We start from the raw sequence: 20,210 nt of genomic DNA on the forward strand, positions 1-20,210 counted from the left end.
AATGGTCTGAGATAAATATTAAAAATATAATTTTTGCTTATTTTAATTGCTTTAGAATATATCTAACTACCTAAAGCAAAAGCAATACAGTGTTAATGCATATGTAGAAGTAAAATGTATGACAACAGCACAAAGACAGAAAAAAAGAAATGGGAGTTAAACTATTGTAAGGTTCTTATATATGAAAATTATGTAATATTACATAACGTATATGTTGAAATATTACATATAAACTACAAAGTGGACAAATTCTAACTGCACAACTTAATAAATACTTATACATATGTACTATGGAAAAATATTATTTAAGATAGACTGTAATTAATTACAGATGTACATTGAGAAACTAGGGCACCCACTAAAAAATTAAAATAAGTATATATAGTAAGCAAACAGTACAGCTAAAACAGATTAAAGAAATACTCAGTCCAAAAGTAGGTAGAAAACAGAAGCAAAGAACATATGAAACAAATAGAAAACAGAAAACAACTAGCAAAGTGGCACATTTTAATCCAACCACATCAATAACAACACAAAATGTAAATGATCTAAACACACCAATTATAAGACAGACATTGTCGGATTAGATAAAAATGCAAAATCCAATATGCAATTTATAGGAAGCCCACTAGAAATATAAAGACATAAATAAATTACAGATAAAAAGATGGTGAAAAATCATATAAACAGTAATCAAAACAAACGAGGAGTTAACTATAGTAACATCAGACAAAAGACTTCAGAGTAAGAAGATAAAAACGGACATTATATAATGAAAAAGAGGTCAATTCACCAAGAAGAAAATTCTAAAAGTGTGTCTCCTCCAACAGGATAGCTTCAAAATACATGAAGCAAAAACTGATAGATCTGAAAGGAAAAACAGATAAAGCCATAATTATAGTTGGAAATGTCAAGATACCTTTCTGTCATCAACAGAACAAGTTAACATAAAATCAGCAAGGATCTAGAACACCTGAAAATGGAAGGCCCTAACATAGCTCTTGGCTAAAATTATGTGAATTCTGAGGGGGAAAAAAAAGGGCCACCACAATAGGACTTACCTCCATGAAGGAGACAGATGTAGCTCAGGAGTAGGAAACAGACTTACAAAAGGAAAAAACTGCTTTGGCTCCTCAAGTTTCACTACAGAATAACCTTATTATCTATTGAGCTGGTTGGTATCAGAGCACAGTTAGAAACCCTTCCTCAGTTGCTGCCTGAGAGGTTTAGGATCAATTCCAACCTTCTTAGCAGGGCCTTATCACTAGACCCCCTGCTGCAAACAGTCCCTCTCATGTTCCAGTCACACTGAATCATTTGCAGTTTCCAGAAACCAAAGGAGTCCAGGGCTTCCAGAGCTCATCAGACAAACATTTTGGCTCATGCACCCTTTGTCTCTAACATACACCTTTGTCTCTAACATCCTTCTCCCACCTTTTTCCTCAGCATTCTGGCTGACATCTTTCTCCACACATTTCCTTGTGTCCCTGAGTGTGTATGTCTCAGTCTCCCTTTCTCTAAAAGTCTCAAAAATCATTGTTAAAGACAAATTACATTAAACAATTCCACGCACCCTGTAAGTTCCTGTCTTGAGAAACTAGTGTTAAACCCACTTGTAAGGACACAGACACAGCTTTCTGATAGCTTTTATCCTATTTTCCAAGTTCCTGAGGCAAAGAATAAAGGAATTCACCAGACCACTAAAATTTCATGAAAATTTAACCATGAAACTAACATATGCAATTTTTGGGGGGAAAAAAGTGGCTCTTTCACAGCTCAATTATGAAGAATATTTTACAAGCTAGATTTGAAAACTTTTATAATTGATGACTATGCCAAAAAAAATGTCAACGAAAAAGATAAAATCTTAAATGCGGTGACAACACAGAGGACCTTTTTTTAACTGAGTTTTACAAAACTTCACAATGAAAATGCATTGCTTTTTTTAATGCTTAAACTTAAATTATATGTGTATATATTTATTATTTATGTATACTTATTTATTGTACATGTACCAAATAATAAAATTATGTGACTGTTTACGTTTGAGTTTTCACCTAGGATACCAGGAAACTCAAGATCAAACTCAGTTCCCAATCACAATGAACAGATATCTTCACTTTTCAACACTACTTGATATCTAGTCTTTTCCATGGCTTTGGTTTCCTATTTTTACTTGCTCATTGAAAGTATCATTAACTCTAAACTACAATTACTCTTTAGAAAGAGATATAACATAATAAATATATAATTTATCTAATAAATTTTAGTGTTACATAATTGTTAATTACATGTGAGCCATTCTCTTCATTACTATTGTACCCACATTGTACTCAAGTAACTAAAACTCTTTACAACTCACAAAGATCCAAGAAAGTTAATGAAGAGCAGAGCAATTTTACTCACCTGTGAGGAAATAAGCAACCATCACACTTTCACAAGGCACTTCATCATAAATGGTCAGGTACAAAGAAGAAAATGAAGTCTCCCCAGTCAGACCTAATTCCGAGTGTGTGTCTTGTCGAATTAGTCTCCGCAACAAAAAGTGAGAGGCAACTTATCAAAACATGAACCTAGTAAGCAGCAAGACACGATTTCCTTTTGTAAAATCTAATTTTGACATGCCCAGCAGGGGTAGCACTCAATTACTGAAAAGTCCCATCACATCCACAGTGGGGTGTAATTGAACACCTGTCTTGCCAACTAGCCTGGTCACTTCAAATCATGCACGTCTAGACAACTGCAGCTCCCTCTGTCCCAGGTCCCATGAGCACCACTTCAGTCACTTTTATAGAAAAGTATCCACACATCCTGGAGACTACAACAGAAAGCAGAGGACATAGGTCAGGAAATTTCCTGTACCAAGAAATGCCAGGGAGATCAGCCATATAATTGGTATTTACTTTTAGGCAGTAAGAAAAATACCTTCACAGACAGGGACGGAGGCAGACAGGAGAACATCAGGCTTGTGGTTTCCCACATATTTGTCACGAAAGAAAAATCAAATATAAAGAACTTTAAATGACAATCTGAGACCAAAGTTGGCATGCAAAAGCCACCAGCACACAGTAGGACCTCAGCAATGCAAGCAGCCTGGGTCGTTTACTCAAGGGCCTCCCAGCAAGAAAAGAAACGAGAGTTGAAAATGATTTCAGGAAGCACTCACAGGCTTTCAAAAGTCTGTTCCTCCCAGATCTTCAAAATCAGGCATCAGCCCTCGGAGATAAGCACCAGTTGGCTGAACTTTCTGCCACCGGGCGCTAGATTTGTTGGCAGTATTTTTTTTTTTGCCCCCATCAAGGGCAGAGATTGAATTCTTTTTACCAAGCACAGTCCAGTGCACACAGAGGTATTCAAAAACAAATGTTAAATTAAATATTGATTCCTGCTTATCACTGCCTATAACACAAGTGGTGCCCAGACTGTTTGCTCTGTGCTTAGTGAAGCATTCTCTGAATGCTTCACAAATATCGCCTTGCATTTAACCTGAGATGATCAAACAAGATGACGAGATGTGAAGACACTAAGAGGAGCACACCGTCCTCCCTCCAACAGGCTAGACTCCAAGTCCAACAGGAGCCTGTCCGCCCCCCCGACCCCCGCGGCCCCAGAGAGCTCGGCTCAGGCGCTCACATGCTCAGTCTCGCCCCGTGAGCCTTACTCGGTTTGAGTCTCTCCCACGCAGCACAGGTTCTTTCTCGGCATGAGACTCACATGCGCGCACTCTCGTGTTCCCAAGGCCACACTCGGGGCCACTCTGACCGCGGTCTCTCTCACACTCACGGCCTCTCACCATCTCCTCTCAGTCTCTCGCACACTCATGGGAGTCATGCTCACGCCCAGGGTCTCTCTCACACACAGCGTCACCTTCACACTCTGCGTCTCGCACATTCAGTCACCCTCAGACCAACTCTCTCTCTGTCTCTCACACACACACACACAGACGCGGCGTCTTCCTCGCACGCTTAATCCTTACACTTCGGCAATTCCCCTCACGCTCAAGGTCCCGCTCACACGCATGGCTTTCCCTTCAGGAGCGAGCGCGCTCACGCGCAGTGTCTTTCACGTGCCCGCGGCCTCCCTGGCCCGCGCGGGGTTCCCGGGACTGCATCCGCACGCGGCGCCGGCGCGGCCCGGGGCCCGGCTCCCCGGGCCTCGCTCCCCTCGCCCGGCCCGCCACCCACCGGCCGCGCCCTTCCAGCACCGCTCCCCCGGCAAGCCTGCCCGCGGCCCGTTACCTCACGGTGGCCCGGCGCCTCCAGGATGCTCAGTCGCGCTGCCGCCGCCCCCACCGCGACGGCTCAGGCCCCGCCCCCGCCACGTCACCCGCAGCCGGATCGCGATAGCGCGCGCCGCGTCGGGACAGAGCGCCGGGCTCCGCGCGGGGCTCGCGGGCGGCGGCGCTTCCGGCCGGCAGGAGGCCGCGGCTGCTTCAGGGATTCAGCGGGCCGCGCTCCGGCGCCGTCCGTGCGGTCCCGGCTCCCGTGACCCGGGCCCAGCCACGCTCGCCGACTGGATGGCCGCTCCCCGACTCTGGACACTCTCTGGGCCTCTGAGAGGACGCTTCCGCGGGGGACCTCTAAGTGACCCCACACGCGTTTCCTCTGTGGTTCTTGGCCCAGGCCACACTCCCGGGGAGGGGGGGGACCCCATACAGCTCACACGAGGAACTCTGAAAACCCTCCATACTTTGTTCGCCGCCAACACTGCTACTAGAGACCCTGGGGGAGACACAGACCCAGGACGCGACCTCCGAATACCGCGCATCCTTTATAGTCCCCACAGACACATGGACACCGCCCGCCTTCCATAGCAAACCCCAGGCCTCCCTGGGGCCTAGGCGTGAGGATCGTTTTCAGTCTTTATCCTGCCTGACCCCTCTTGGAACTGCACTCTCCTTTCTTCTTCCTCTCTCTGGTTCCTCCTCCTGTCTCTTTCTAGGGATCCTTTTATTTTTTATTTTTTTTAATTTTTCTAGGGATCCTTTGCCTGTGGTAGCTCCGGGGCTGTGTTTAGGGCCTCCTGTTCTAACAGAAAGCTGAGCTTAGCCCCTAGCTTCCACACCTCAAGCCATGATTCTCTTCTAGGCCATGGAGGCATTTCCCCCAGACATGTGTTCACAAATGCACATCCTCTCCTTTCAGACTGACCACACAAAAAACCTCCCCACCAGGCAGTGACCCTGAAGAAGATGACCCCTCCTGGCCCCTAGGTCCTGCATCTGATGGTTTTCTTCTCCCCAGCCAGAATAGCCTCCCAATTCCTATCTTTCTGTCTCTAATCCATTCCCCACAGAATAAGCTCTGCTCCTAAAATAGAGATTGGAATGATTTCATATCTAAACGCCTAAAAGCCCTTCCATCTCCTCCCTATAGACCTGAAATGATGATCCTTGAAAAGCTTTCACTGGTGCTGCCCTCCTTGCGCTCTCTGCTTGGAATATTTTCCCTAAGTGTGAATGAGAGTACAGGCATAACGTGTCTTATTACTCTTGGCTTTATTGTGATTTGCAGATACTGCATCTTTTACAATTAGAAGGTTTGTGGCAACCCAATTTTGTCAGATGATGGCTAGCATTCTTTGGCAAAGTATCTTTAATGTAAGGTATGTACAGTTTTTTAGACATAATGCTACTGCACACTTAATAGGCTATAGTGTAAACAGCTTTTAGATGCACCAGAAAAAAAAATTCATGTGACTCATTTTACTGCGATACTCACTTTATTGCAGTTGTCTGGAAATGAACTCGCAGTATGTCTGAGGTATGTCTGCTTGTATATATTTGGAATCATTAGAGTCTGACCCTTTGCCCCCTGGATCAGTCCCTCCTGCCTCTCTGGCCTGGAGAGGAAGGGCTCTGGATACTTGTGTCACTCAGCAGCCAGTCCACTTGTCCTTGTATCAGCAACATACATGACCTGCAAACTCCCAGAACCTCCAGCTTCACTGTCTCACACCCTGCCAGCATCCTGCCACCTGAAAGCTATTATGAAGCAAGTACTGAGTCAGATGTTCTCTAATACCATCAGTGTTCCTCAGGACCACCGTGGAAGGCACATTTATTCATCCCCATTCTTCAAATGAACAAACTGAGGCTCACGGAGTCAGACTACTTAGCTGGAGCTGGTAAAGCTCAGATTTGAACCCGTCTGCCAGTCCTGAAGCGTGGTCTGACTCCATATCCTTTCTCTGCAGCTGTGAAACCGAGGGTAGAAGTGGGGTTGAAATAGGTCAGGGGTGAAGGTGGCTATAAGGCAGTGAGTATCAGATAAGATGTCAGGGCATAGCTAACAGGCTGGGCAGGACCTGGGGGTAAGGGCTTACTCCCTTTCATTTCTATTTCTAGAAATACATCCAATGTACTTCTAGACATCCTAACCCTCAGAGCAACACATTTTTCCAGGTTGGGCCAGTAACTGGTGTAGTGGGAGGGTTCAGATTGCCCTCTACTGGCCCAGGATGTATTGACACCTAAAACCTAGGCTAGCCAGGCTCCTATTGAAGGAGGCAGAAATTGGGGCTCCCACCACCCACACTGGCCCTCAGCTCTGCACAACAGAATTCAGGCCTGAATCCCATCCCTATGCATGTTTTCCTGTCTCAGATGCTCTGTTTCTCTGTCCTTATCCATCTCCGTTTGCTCCCCAGTCTCAGTCCCTGTCTCTGCCCATCTTGGTCTCTCCGCCTTCCTCAGTCTTACCCTGTCCCCAAAGATGGACAGATAGTGGGCAGATGAGCTTATGAAGCTAAGTAGAAGGGTGGCATCCTAAAAAAAATTCAAAGGATGCTGAGACCTGTAAGTTGAGGGAGGGTAGAGGCTGGGAAGGGGAGTCCAGCCAGGGTGACTGGCAGAATTGCCCTTGGCTGCCAGCTCTCAGGTGGCATTTGGGGTCTGTTGACCAGATAGGTGCAGGGAGAGGACAGGAGCTTCACTTCAACAGGAATGTTTCAGGTCCTGGTTCTCAGTCCCAGGACGGGAACTAGATTTCCAGAGAGAGGGTAGGAGGATAAAGCCCAAAGAGGAGCACAGGAGCCACGCTTTGGTGCTGAGAGACCCCATCAAGGCCCCATGAAAGGTCAGGGTCTAGCCCCCTCATCTTCCACTACCTCCCTCCTCTCATGCTCAGAGCAGAGGTTAGGCCAGGGCATTTTACAGCATCCAGAATACTTTTATTGCCAGAATCGAGGTACAGCCTGCTCAGAGTCCCATACGGGGCCCCCCACTCAGGAACAAAGGGAAAAACTGATGCTGGGTATGAATGCGACAGAGAAAATCCCACTTCACAGAAACCTTGTAGGAGCGAAGCACAGTCCAGCCTGACTGTGGCTTTAGGGCCCCACCCTAGAGGCCAGACCCAAGTCTTGGCCATCGCCCACTTGGAGACCACCAAGGCAGATCCTGATCCTCCATCCCTCCTGTCACAGGGAGAGTCATGCAGCGCCTCTGGAGCAGGAAGAAAACCCCCAGGGGACCCTCAAGGCACCTGGCTCTCTCAGGGGCCCACTCGAGTTTCTGGGCTCGTCCCTGTTGACTAAACACCACTGAGCTACCTGCTGGAGAGTGCTGGCAAGAGAGTGGGCAAGAGTGGGCAAGAGTCCCACCTCCTCTTAGTCCTGTGCAGGCCTATGTGGGTGCTACAGAGACCCTAGGGCAGGGCAGCTAGCTATGTGGCAGGTTAGCAAGAGGGCAGCTCTGGGCGGCTCTAATTGGCCTTGGCTGCTTCCTTGAGTTCTGTTTCTTCATGAGTACCTAAAGGGCGAGGCACTAGGCCCGCTCTCATCCTTGACCCACAGCCCCAGGGTGAAGGGAGATAGCATCAATACTGTGTGCACAGCCCAACCATGGAGATCAGGGCTCCTGGGACCTAGTCCCCAGCCCCAAGCTAGGCTGTTTGTAGAGGTAAGAGAGGTAGGAATGAATGCCCCAGGCCCTGGGAACACTCGAGGAACACTGGGAACACGTGGAGAAGACAACAACCCACCCCTGCCTGCAGGGGGAACTGGGCTGCTCCCAGAAAGCCACAGTTGGACTGAGTGAGCGATTAGGCCCCAGGGAACCAAGCAGCTCCAGCAACTCATGGCCAGTAGCAGGCCGATATGTGGCCAGTGTGTGAGAAGGTGCATCCTAGGGACCGGGAGCCCATCCTAGGGACCACAGGCCAGTAAGATCCCTCATCAGAAGGCCGAGGAGCCAGGGCCTGGTGGGCAGTGTGAAAAGGCCACAGGGGTAGGAAGAACACACGGTCCCGGCACTGGCGAGTGGGGCCAGGTGCCAGTCAATCCCCCTATGGAGCTATCCTGAGGTCACAATTCCACCAGCAGTAGCACTCTTGCCATCAAGGGTCCCTCAAGTGAGTCCAGACTATGTCTTCCTTGATTCCAGAGAGGAAGGATAAAAAAACACCATTTCCCCATTTCACATCCCAAGATCTAGGAGTTCAGATGATCAGTCACAAACCACTAAACTTGTGGGCCATGGTAGAAGAAGCCAGAAGAAGCAGCGGCGGCTGGGTCACCCCATGGCCCTGCCCGCCACAGGCATCAGGGCCCGAGGAGCACACGTTTCAGGTAGGCCAGGGTAGTGGTGTTGGCCAGCATAGCGATGTGCTCATTGCCTGGCAGCACCTGCAATGACACTTCTTGCTTCTGAAGGCCGCGCCAAGTGTGGCAGTGCAGGGCACTCTGCAAGTTCACAGTGCCGTCACCGCTGCCATAATGAATTTTTGGGTCACGGTCTGGGAAGCTCTCGTAGTCAAAGGACTCTGGCGTGGGGACACCCGTGCCATAGAGGCAGTGCAGCCGCACGCCAGGCGGCACTGTGGCTTCAACCAACCCCTCCGTGTCCTGGCGCATGAACCAGCCATCTTGGAAGCCGATGTCCTGGAAGAACTGGCGGTAGTCCTGCAGCGTGTAGTTGGCCTTAGGTGTGCGCACGAAGACCTTCTGCGGCGACCAGGTATAGTTATAGGGCAGTAGCCAAGTGGTGGAGACGGCAGAGCGCTGCTGTGCCCGGATCTTCAGGGACCCGATGACCGGGATCCGGTTGTTGTCTCCTGTGGGGTTAGGTCAGTCTGTGCTCAGGAATGCCAACTAGCAGGGCAGCGTGCTCACCGCCAGGCCCCCTGCCAGCCCCCAGCCAGTGCCCAGCCAGCACTCCACCATTGCTACCCTGTGAACATCATGACAACTCCCCTATTTCCCTGTATTTTTGCTCCACCTGGGAAGCACATGACCAAGACTTGTTCCTTTCCTTTTGCATTTTGTCACTAGGGGTTCAGGAGCACACACCCATGGGGTGATTTGTGGTTAAAAAAAATACCCTCCTCAGAGTACTTATCACCTGGCCGGCGGGCACTGACCCTGTCGAAGGTGAATCAGCAGGTTGGCAGCCCAGAGACCCATTCTTCTGAATCTATTATTACATTGAGCTTTGTAAACCTTTTTCCCTTCCTACGCTCAGACCTGCAGCCAAGCCAGCCCTGGTCTCATCCCACCCACCTACCTGGCACCTGGGCACCCGGGCCTGCAGGAGACAGGGCAGGAGGGGAGGCAGCAGACAGAGAAATGCCAATAACACAGACACACCACCGGCCAGTGAGATCTCCAGAGGATAAGCAGGAACTTGGAAACATGGGCCCCATGTCCTACTCAGAATCCAGGGCCACCCATCACCCCAACTCTGACTGCAGACCTTCAGTTCTGCCTGACAGGGCCTGGCTCCAGGATCCCTCAGGAAAGGGAATCCCTAGCTAGGGGTCCATGACTACCACTCTTCCTGCCCCACCCCCACTCCCAGACTGCCAAGGCCTGACAGCAGTTTCCCAGAGTCTGAAGCAAAGCTCTAAGGGGGCTCACGGAGAAGCTCTGAAAGGGCCAGCTCTGAATTCCCCCGTAGCAACTTGTCTCAAACTCAGAGGGTGCCCACATCTGTCCTTTCAGGTCCAGGCTGGACAGAGTAGACAGTGTGATGAGTCCTCACTATAACTGGATCCGCTGTCCAACTAATTCAGGGTCACTACGGACAAAAGCCTGATCACAGTGATGACATGACCAATAGGCAGGTCAGGCAGTGCCGGTCACTTGAGCAAGAAAGCTCATCAGGTGCTTGGCCCAGCCCTGGCTCTTGGCTCCTACGGTGAGGGGCCACAGGGCTCACGTCCTATCCTAGCAGAGGGAAGAAAGCCCTCTGGCTACAGCTGGCAGGTTCTAACAGCTGTGAAAAGGCAGGTGGATTGGAAAGGAACAGGGAAGGAGGTGGTTTTCCCAACTGCCAAGCAAGCGGGCCCGGATAAATCTGCACCTGCTTCCTCTTTGTGTTGCCCACAGAGGCTGCCCGCGGCCGCAGAGGGAGGTGTAACTCATAAACAGGAAGCCGAAGCCCAGCCTTTCTTCTCTGGGGTGAAGGTGGGGATGAAGACGTGAGGAGGGCGGTCAAAGAAAGGGAGAAGTCTCCTGCAGAGAACTTTTTTTTTTTGTAATTTTTTATTGTTTGGCAGTGACATCTTAGTTTCCTGACCAGGGATTGAACCTGCACCCTCTGCAGTGGAAGCACGGAGTCTTAACCACTGGACCATCAGGGAAGTCCCTCCTCCAGAAAATTTTGGATCAAACCAAGTGAGCCCAGCCAGGCCCACACAGAGAGAGAGAGAGAGAGAGAGAGAGAGAGAGAGAGAGAGAGAGAGAGTGTGTGTGTGTGTGTGTGTGTGTGTGTGTGTGTGTGTCTACACGTGTGACCTATATGACCAACAGTTATGCCACTCTGTGCACATGCTGCAAGCAACTTACACAGATAACAAGGGTCATCGACTAGAAAGGAGAATTTAGAAGTGGTGTTATAGTCTCTTTTAGAAAGAGATGTCTGGAAAAGAATACCACTCTGGAGAGGGAAGGCCCTAGACCCAAGAGAAGAGACTTGAGAGGGAAAGAGACTGTGTCACCCCCAGCACCAGCCCTCCTGACGCTGGGCCGGGTGGGATCTTACCTGAGGCCAGGACACGCAGGGTCTTGGCCACGCCCCCCCAGGGCGGACCCAGTGCCACGAAGGCACGGATGTACTTGTCCTTCCAGTCCTGTGGCTGCCGCTGCAGAAAGTAGAGCGTGTACATGTTGCCCATACTGTGGGCCACCAGCACCACAGGGCCCCCGTACAGCTGATACATCTCCTCGATCATCTTGCGGAGGGCCAGGAAGTAGGGCCCATTTTCATCTGCAGGCCAAAGCCAGGAGGGGGTCAGGCAGGAAGGGTCCTTGGGCCTGAACCACGAACCATGTCTCAGACTAGACCCAGGACTACACAGGTGGGGAGAGTGTGAAAATTCCAAGGGGAGGGGTCTGGTTTCCCCTCAATTTCCACAAAGGGAGCAAACAGAGGAGCTCCTTTCCCCCTCCCCTGCCTCATTTGCTCTTCCCAGGGCTCAGGGGCCCGGAAATCCTTGGCTGAGGGTGGGAGAAAGACGGTGACCAGGGATGGGAGCAGTGACGGCTAGGCTGGATGCCAGAGACTCGGGCATAGGGGAAGGCCCAAGGCCTGTGGTGGCTGTGATCTCCTCCTTTCCACCTCCCATGGCCTCTGGGAGGAAACCAGAGCAGCCACTTACTTGGAGCTCGGCGCCAGTCGTAGGGGGCCCCCCGGACATCCTTGCCTCGTTCGTAGCCCCAGCCCACAAGGCTCTCCACCATGGTATGGAAATAGGAACCTGTAGACAGAAATGCTTAGGTTTAGACAGAGTACAGTCACTGTCAGCCAGCCACACCACACCTATCAAGGAGACTGTGACATCTACAGCCAGGAGATCCCCAGGGGAGCACTCTGTGCCCACATGGATTAGAGATGGTTCACAAGCCACCCCTTCAAACCAGCAGGGCTCCTCCCACTCTAGGAATCCCTCAGAAACTCCATCCCCATTCCCTGGGGGGCATGAGGAAGGGCTACATACCCACGCTGCTTTTGCTGGGGTCCAGGAACTCCAGTGAGAAGGTGTCCCCAAAGCCAGGGACACGCACATCCACACCGTCGGGAAACTGGGTGGTGCGGGACATTTGGTTGTAGACCAGCCTGCCAGGAAGGGATACTGAGCCAGTGACCCAGAGGCAACACCAAAGTTGACATGTCCCAATACTGTCCTGGGCCCTGAGCCATATTCCCTTTCCATCCTCAGGTCTGGTCAGATGTATAGAGACCAAAAAGTAACAAAGCAAGTTTGTAAAGCATAGATCCAAGTTGTTGTTGTTTAGTTGTTAAATCATGTCTGACCCTTTTGCAACCCCATAGACTATAGCCCGCCATGTTCCTCTGTCCATGGAACTTTTCAGGCAAGAATACTGGAGTGGGTTGCCATTTCCTTCTCCAGGGGATCTTCTTGACCCAGGGATCAAACCTGCATCTCCTGCATTGGCAGGCAGATTCTTTACCACTGAGCTACCAGGGAGGCCCACCGATCTGAGTAAGCATATCTAAATGAGGACCCCAATCAAGGCTCACTCCAGAGACTGGCTCCAGAACCCATCAGGCAATATTCCCTTCTCCTCAATGTCACCCACATGAGAATGCACGTTTTAGATCTTGTGGGGAGAGGGACCTGACTGCCAGCCCTGGCTCTGCCATGAACATCACACTGTACCCCAAAAGGCAAGCAGCCTAACTTTGCAGGCTCCCACCACTTCCTCTCCATGGATTCAGTTCCCGCTATCCACCCTAACACGACCCAAGGCAAAGCAGATGATGAATGCAACACACAAAGAAACCAGACAGAGAAACCCTGAGCACCAGTGGCTGCTGTGTGAGCTGGTGGCCAAGGCCTGGAGAAATGATGGGGCCAGGGTGGTAGGAGACAGGAGGAGAGCCTTGTGACAGGTCAGGACCTCTGCTCTAGCCTCCCCTGCTAACAAGGAGGCACAGGTGCCCGAGGAAACACAGGCTAGACCTGCAGTCCCTGGTGGCCCTGAGTCCCACCCACCCTTAGGGATCAGCCACAGAAAGCTGATAAGTACCCAACACTGGCCCAAATAAAAGTCCTGGGATCCACTCTCTCCAGGGCGATCTGGAGAGCATCCCAATGGCCACACAACAAAGTTCTAGAAGGCCAAAGCACTCTGGTCTGGATGCAAGTCCCAACAGGTCAGAGGCCCAACGAAGGTCGACAAGCCCCTCTCAGGGTCAGTCTGCCCCTCCAGCTGGCATTACCTGAGACCATTATGTCTCCACCACAAAAATAGAAATGCAGATCAACATCCCAGAAATAGCCCTGATCACACAAGGAGGAGGAAAGAGTCAAGAAAGCTGGTGAAATAAACAACAGGGAAAGGCAGGACACCCAGAGAACTGGCTGGAACCAGGTTGTGTGCCTCCAAGGAAAACATTTTAATTTGTAAGACTCCATTCAGTTCAAATACTTACTGAATATCAATCATGTTTCCGGTTCTACAGCTTTAAAGATAAAAGAGACACAGTCCCTGCCTTCAGGGAGCTCAGTGTGCTCAGAGAATGCTCAGGAACCCTGAGCTCAGAGATACACAACTCTGAGTTGAATTCCAGCTTGCCATTTATTAGCTGAGTGACCCCAAACAATTTTGTAACCTTTTTGAGCTTCCAGATTTCCTCATCTGTAACACAAGTTACAGCACTATTTCACAGGGTTGCTGTAAGGCTCAATGAAAAAAAGTGGGGGAGGTGTTCCCTGGTGGCCTAGCTGCTAGGACTTAGCGCTTTTACAGCTGGGGTCCAGGTTCAATCCATAGTTGGGGAAATGAGATCGCGCAAGCCGCACAATGTGGCCAAAGAAAAGAAAATACGTAAAATATCTAGTGTCTATGTTCAATAATGAGTAATTCTCATCAGTGACTATCTTATAATGGTAGAAACATCCTAGAAAACAATGTTTGGCAAGCCAGGAATGCAAGTTAGAAGAGGCAGAAAGAGAGATTAAGAGCTCTGAGGGGTGGCAGGGAGACTTCACAGAGGAATCAGTCTGGGGGAGGGGGATGGTGGAGATTTGTTTGTTTGACCACACCACATGGCATGTGAAATCTAGTTCTCTGACCACAGATCAAACCTGAGCCCCCTGCACTTGAAGTACACAGTCTTAACTACTGGACCACCAGGGAAGTCCCAGACTTGGGTTTTAAAGAGTGAATGGGAGAGAGTTGATCAGGCAAAGGTTGGAGAGAGAGATTCCAGACTGAAAGAAGAGCAAGTGGAAAGGAATCCCAAGAAAAACAAGCAGCTGGAGAAGCAGGCATGACCAAGGCAGAGGCAAGGGAAGGGGTGGAGGTAGGGGAGGCAAAGCGAGGCTGTGAATAGGAACTGGAGCCTAGAAACCACAAACAGGGCAAGAAGCACTAGAGAAAGAAAGGGGAGAAAGTTCTGGCTGGGAGGGTACAGAGGTAGTGCAGACCAGACTGGGGAAGGGAGAAAGGTCAGTGACCTCAAGGTCCCTTGAGGCACAGGTGAGATGGAAACAGGCCCTAGAGGCATCTCTGAACTAGGTCAGGGAGCAGCACCCTGCTGTGCCCCAGCCCTCACCTGATATTGTCGATCCAGCAGTCAATGATGACGGGCAGCAGCAGCTCCAGGTTCAGCCATAGTGTGAAGTAGCTATCCGTCCTCTTGGAACAGAGGTAGTGCACGACGGAGGGCTTGTCCAGCTTTGCTTCCAGCTGGTTGCCCAAATCACCGGGCACTGCGGGGGGACACAGAGCATGAATGAGGCCCTGGGCCTGGCCGGATACCCAAAGGCCTTCTCCCCACAGCTGTCCCAGGCTGCAGAGCAGGTGACACTCAGCAGGGCCCTGTGGGGCTCCTGGACACAAAAGCCTTTCTGTGCCCACCATTTCTTTGATTATGGGAAATAGGTTTCTTTCAGCCTCATGACTTCCCTGAGTTCCAAGGGGCTGATTCAAGCAGTGGTTAATTAGCAAAGGGAGGGGATGGGAGACCTGGGAGAACAAGTTAGTCAGAAAACAACAGTGCAGCCTTGGGGCAAGGTCCTGTTCTCCATTAAGGCATACACACAATATATCTTTGAGCTATTTTTCATATATCAAAACCCCCTCCAGGTAGGAGAAGTTAACATGGTATGAATGGTATGCCCACAGTGGAAGTGACAAGCAGATTCAAGGGATTAGATCTGTTAAGAGTGCCTGAAGAATTATGGACAGAGGTTCATGGCATTGTACAGGAGGCAATGATCAAGACCATCTCCAAGAAAAAGAAATGCAAAAAGGCAAAATGGTTGTCTGAGGAGGCCTTACAAATAGCTGAGAAAGGAAAAGATGTGAAAGGCAAAGGAGAAAAGGAAAGATATTCCCATCTGAATGCAAAGCTCCAAAGAATAGCAAGGACAGATAAGAAAGCCTTCCTCAGTGATCAATGCAAAGAAATAGAGGAAAATAATAGAATGGGAAAGACGAGAAGCACAAGCTGGAATCAAGATTACTGGGAGAAATATCAACAACCTCAGATACGCAGATGACACCACCCTTATGGCAGAAAGTGAAAAGGAACTGAAGAGCCTCATGATGAAAGTGAAAGAGGAGAGTGAAAAAGCTGGCTTAAAATTCAACATTCAAAAAATGAAGACCATGGCATCCAGTTCCATCACCTCATGGCAGATAGATGGGGAAACAATGGAAACAGTGACAGACTTTCTTTTCTTGGGCTCCAAAATCACTGCAGATGGTGACTGCAGCCATGAAATTAAAAGACACTTGCTCCTTGGAAGAAAATCTAAGACCAACCTAGACAGCATATTAAAAAGCAGAGACATTACTTTGCCAGCAAAGATCCATCCAGTCTTTCTGAAGAACCGAAAAGATGACAGAAGTGAAAGAGAAGAGAAAGCGGACGTTGTGCAAGTTCATCTACTACAGCGGCATGGACCTCAACCAGGTGCTGGACATGGCCTATGAGCAGGTGATGCAGCTATATAGTGTGTGCCAGTGGCGGCAGCTAAACCGTGGCCTGCGGAGGAAGCAGCACTATTGCTGAAGCGGCTGCTCAAAGCTAAGAAGGATGCGCCGCCCATGGAGAAATTCGAGGTGGTGAAGACACACCTGCGACATGATCATCCTGCCCAAGATGGTGGGCGTCTACAACGGCAAGACCTTCAACCAGGTGGAAATCAAGCCTGAGATGATCGGCCACTACCTAGGAGAGTCTTCCATCACCTACAAGCCCGTGAAGCACAGCCAGCCTGGTATTGGGGCTACCCATTCCTCCCGCTTCATCCCCCTCAATAACCTGCTGGCCAATAAAGGCAGAGACTTCTCTAAAAAAAAAAAAAAAAGGTCCATCTAGTCAAAGCTATAGTTTTTCCAATGGATGTGAGAGTTGGACTATAAAGAAAGCTGAGCGCCAAAGAATTGATGCTTTTGAACTGTGGTGTTGGAGAAGACTCTTGAGAGTCCCTTGGACTCCAAGGAGATCCAACCAGTCCATCCTAAAGGAAATCAGTCCTGAATATTCATTGGAAGGTCTGACACTGAAGCTGAAACTTCAATACTCTGGCCACCTGATGTGAAGAACTGACTCACTGGAAAAGACCCTGATGCTGGGCAAGATTGAAGCCAGGAGAAGAGGATGAGATGGTTGGATGTCATCACAGACTCAATGGACATGAGTTTGAGAAAGCTCCGGGAGTTGGTGATGGACAGGGAAGCCTGGGATGCTGCAGTCCATGGGGTCGCAAAGAGTCAGACATGGCTGAGCGATGGAACTGAACTGAACTGAACTGATGCTGTCCACAAGCATGTAGATATGCCCCCAGACTGGCTGGAACCAGAAGGTTGATGATCCTCCTTATCTCACCACCAACTCATCAGAAGACTGTCTAGAAGAATGTCCACAAGCTGATCATCCTCTCTTTGAACCTTTACTATAAAACTTCTTATCACCCTCTCCAAGCTGGGAGACACAGTTTTGAGGGCATGAGCCCACTGTGGCCCCCTTTGCCTGGCAAAGTAATAAAGCTATTCTTTTCTACTTCACCCAAACTTCTGTCTCCGAGATTTAATTCGGTGTCAGGGTGCAGAGGCCAGTTACTGCTTCATAGGCAGGGTCTTATACTCTGAAAGAAGGATCAAGAAACAGGACAGCGCACATGGCCACTTAACCAGTCAAAGCTAAATCCAAAGAAGGCACTCTGGGACAGGCTTGTGGAAGGGGGCAATGAACAAAAAAGGTTGAGAGAAGCTGGCACTGGCCAGCCTACCGAGGTCCTCAGACCTTAGTAAAGGTCAGAGCCCAGTTGCTAAATCCTGCTAAAGATTCCAGAGGAATCTGGAATCATCTGGGGACCCCAGCACCTTGGTACACCTGGACCCTGGGTTGGAAATGGCTCTCCAGAAGCTACATACGATTCCAGTTACAGCCCCATGGGGATGGGTGTGGCCAGGCTCCACTGATGACTTCTCTCTACCTTTTCAGTCTATATAGAGTCCTGCTTTACTGCTTTGCCAGGCAAAGGGAGCCACAGCGGGCTCATGCCCTCAAAACTGTGTGTCCCAACTTGGAGAGGGTGATAAGAAACTTTATAGTAAAGGTTCAAAGAGAGCATGATCATCTTGTGGACATTCTTCTGATGGGTTGGTGGTGAGATAAGGAGGATCATCAACCTGCTGATTCCAGCCCGTCTGGGGGTGTCTACATGCTTGTGGGCAATATACCGTCCATTAACTGTCAACTTCAAACACTCAAACCCACCCACCTCCATTCCTTCACTGTCCCACCTTCAGGCCCTTCACTGTTCCAGTGACCTTTCAGACCTCACTGCTCCCACACGCTACTCTCTTCATACCTTCCGAACATAGCCCCATGTAGGGCCCATGATCACTAAGTGGACAACCAGTGTTTGGCTCTCCTGGACATTCACTGGGCTCCAGCTGTGAACCCAGCCCTGCAGAGGACGCCCTCCTTGGGCACCGACCTACAGTGTCCTCAGGGTAGCCACGGGAGGGAGGTATGGCACCAGCTCTCATCTCCCTTCGTGATGTGGTGCAGAAGTGGGGAGTCCCCAGCATGACAACCCCTAGATGACACGCCTGTGGACTAGACAGTGCAGTGGAGAAACCCTGGTCACTGTGTCCACCACAGAGGAAATATCTGAAAGAGGAAGTCAACAGATCTGCCTGGATACCCTTTGCCTTGGTCAGGGCATGTGGTCTCTAAAAGGGTCACTTCCTAGAATTAGGGAAAGAGCCATCCACGTGCCTTTCACCTCAAGTAACACAGGGAGAGGTGGAAATGGCTTGCTACAGTTCCATCCCACTGCCCAGGGCCTTCTGTATCCCTCCTCTGGCCTCTACTTCCTCTACCACCAATTGGAGACCCACCCACGAAGACTGATCACCCTTGGATGCTGATCTTCTGATGGCCAAGGTCAGGTCCCCGCTTTGTGCTCAGAAACAACTTGTCTGCTGCCCACCATGGGGTTTCCCAGGACTAATATCAATAGCCTCATTCCCTGAGAAGCTGGGCAGGTTAGTCTCTAGGTATACCCTGAGGCTCCTCTGCTGTGATGGAGGATAACTAAGAACTGAATGAATAAATGAGTGCATTTAGCGCCAATCGAGGAGAAAAAGTCTAGGAGCCATCCAATCAGAGACCACATACTTCCAAACGCCACATTCTTCATATTCAGTACTCCTTAGGTCCACACAACGCTCCTGGCAGGCCCTCAGGATGATGTCCAGGTGACCCAACAAGTCTCGAGCCCTGACCATCCACTCCTTCCCCCACTCCATTCCAGACAGTCTGCACTGCTCAGCTCCCTCCCTCTCTACATAGTTCCCTCTGCCTGGAACTCTCCTGGCCTCGGCTCCAGCTCCTGGCCTCGGCTCCAGCTGCGTACTCCAGGAAACCTTTCCTGACCCTTGACATGGTGGAGGGATTCTCTGTGTTTGCCTAGCACAGAACTTACCTCTGAGGATCATCCTGCAAACTTACAGAAGGCAAGGCCAAATATGCCCAAACTCCATGGTGAACTTGGGCCCATCATCCTCCAGGGAGCATGTCCTGGCCCAGAGTTCCTGGTGAAGGACCCCTGGGATCACAGTGTCTCCCAACCCCAGCTCTTTGTGGGAATGATTGCCTGAATGAGGCGTCCAAAGCCCCCAAGACAGAGGTCTCATCCCTGCCATACCCACCACAAGGAATTACTGCTGGCTTCTGTACAGCTCCCTGGGCCAGAAGCAAGGAGGCGATAAGACAGGGGAGGTTGCCTAGCCCCAACACAGCATAGTCCAAGTAGGAATGACAGGGGTAAGGGTACCATACAACGTCTGTTCATAGCCAGGGTCTCAATCCTTCCCTCCACCTGTATCCATCCTCAGATTCCCTTGGGCCTCCTTCCTCGGGCCCAAGGCCACATATTTGATAAGTTAGGGGAAAGCCCTCGTGGCAGGCTAGGAGAGTAATCCTTCCCCAAAGAGCTTACTTTCAGTAATGCCCCCCCTAAACGTGTCGGGCTGGAAGGGTGGAGGGAGACAGCCTACTAGCCAAGCCCAAGTCAACGCTGAGGCCCCTGGGGGCCAACTTTGAGGCCACTCTACAGCCTACCCTCAGGAGTAGGGTCAAAAATCCTCGGTCTTTCCAGCTAAAAAAATGGGGATAAGGAGAGGCGAAGCTTGGAAATGAGACAACCCCGCAGACCGATGCATAAACGCACGATAACCCTCCCACTTACCCCCACATTCTACAGGGAAAGGTGACAAGAGTTTGACCACACCCGCGCCCAGCATAGCGGGAAGTGGACGGACCGACCCAGGTGACAAGACAGTCATACGCTCCCCCACCTCGTGCTTAGAGGAGATGCAGACAGCCCCTCTTGCACCCATCCAGCCGGACGCACGAACGAACGGACCCACAACTGGACGCGCGCCTCACCCAGCACCACCGGTGGCCGACTTCCAGCCGGGAGCGCCGGATCTGCGAGCATCAGTAGGAACAGGAGGCCACCCGGGAGCAGGGTGGAGCGGTAGAGGCACAGGCGACCCATAGCAGGGACCGCAGCTTCAGGTCGGAGGAGCGGACTCAGCTCTCGGGTCTCGTGCCTAGGCCCGGCCGGCAGCGACGCTCTTAACCCCGCCGCTCGCAGCCTTCACAGCAGCCGGGCCAATCAGGGCCCGCCTCCTGCAAACGGCCAGCCAATAGGAACTAGCCGCTAGGGTAGTCCTTCCCAGTCGGAGCTCACCGCCCCGCCCCTACCCATCTCTGG

The 20,210-nt window shown here is 50.5% G+C and overlaps 2 protein-coding genes and 1 pseudogene across 20 annotated transcripts in view; 1 reads left to right on the plus strand and 2 right to left on the minus strand.

Moving 5' to 3' along the window:
- The window catches only part of SLC7A6 (solute carrier family 7 member 6), a 33,515-nt gene extending 29,220 nt beyond the window's left edge, over window positions 1-4,295 (minus strand). For 3 of the 18 annotated variants that reach the window (XM_081512864.1, XM_081512859.1, XM_081512865.1), the window contains exons 1-3: window positions 4,239-4,295; window positions 2,407-2,531; window positions 794-867 (exon numbers count right to left, since the gene is read on the minus strand). In XM_081512864.1, coding sequence (XP_081368990.1) covers window positions 794-867; window positions 2,407-2,428 — 96 coding nt within the window. In that variant the 5' untranslated portion in view covers window positions 2,429-2,531; window positions 4,239-4,295. Of the gene's footprint in view, window positions 1-793; window positions 868-2,406; window positions 2,819-3,166; window positions 3,455-3,661 lie in introns of those variants that run through there. The other 15 variants (XM_081512858.1, XM_081512866.1, XM_081512862.1 and 12 more) reach the window with 11 other exon arrangements.
- Window positions 4,296-7,148: 2,853 nt separating this feature from the next.
- On the minus strand, window positions 7,149-20,044 carry PLA2G15 (phospholipase A2 group XV). Of its 2 annotated transcripts, none has more exons than XM_081512896.1 (6): window positions 19,880-20,044; window positions 14,522-14,678; window positions 11,937-12,055; window positions 11,598-11,696; window positions 10,982-11,081; window positions 7,149-9,053 (listed from the first exon to the last, which is right to left on the minus strand). In XM_081512896.1, exons 1-6 carry the CDS (start codon window positions 19,989-19,991, stop codon window positions 8,963-8,965), a joined length of 678 nt encoding a protein of 225 aa, XP_081369022.1. In that variant the 5' UTR covers window positions 19,992-20,044; the 3' UTR covers window positions 7,149-8,962. The 2 variants fall into 2 exon arrangements, with proteins under 2 accessions (XP_081369022.1, XP_081369021.1); XM_081512895.1 differs by having other exon boundaries at window positions 10,982-11,206.
- On the plus strand, window positions 15,812-17,805 carry LOC145512386 (small ribosomal subunit protein uS19 pseudogene; annotated as a pseudogene).
- Window positions 20,045-20,210: the final 166 nt, after the last annotated feature.

This window comes from Giraffa tippelskirchi, chromosome 7 (assembly GCF_054371585.1).
Source record: "Giraffa tippelskirchi isolate mGirTip1 chromosome 7, T2T-mGirTip1v1.2.pri, whole genome shotgun sequence".
Lineage (NCBI taxonomy): Eukaryota > Metazoa > Chordata > Mammalia > Artiodactyla > Giraffidae > Giraffa > Giraffa tippelskirchi.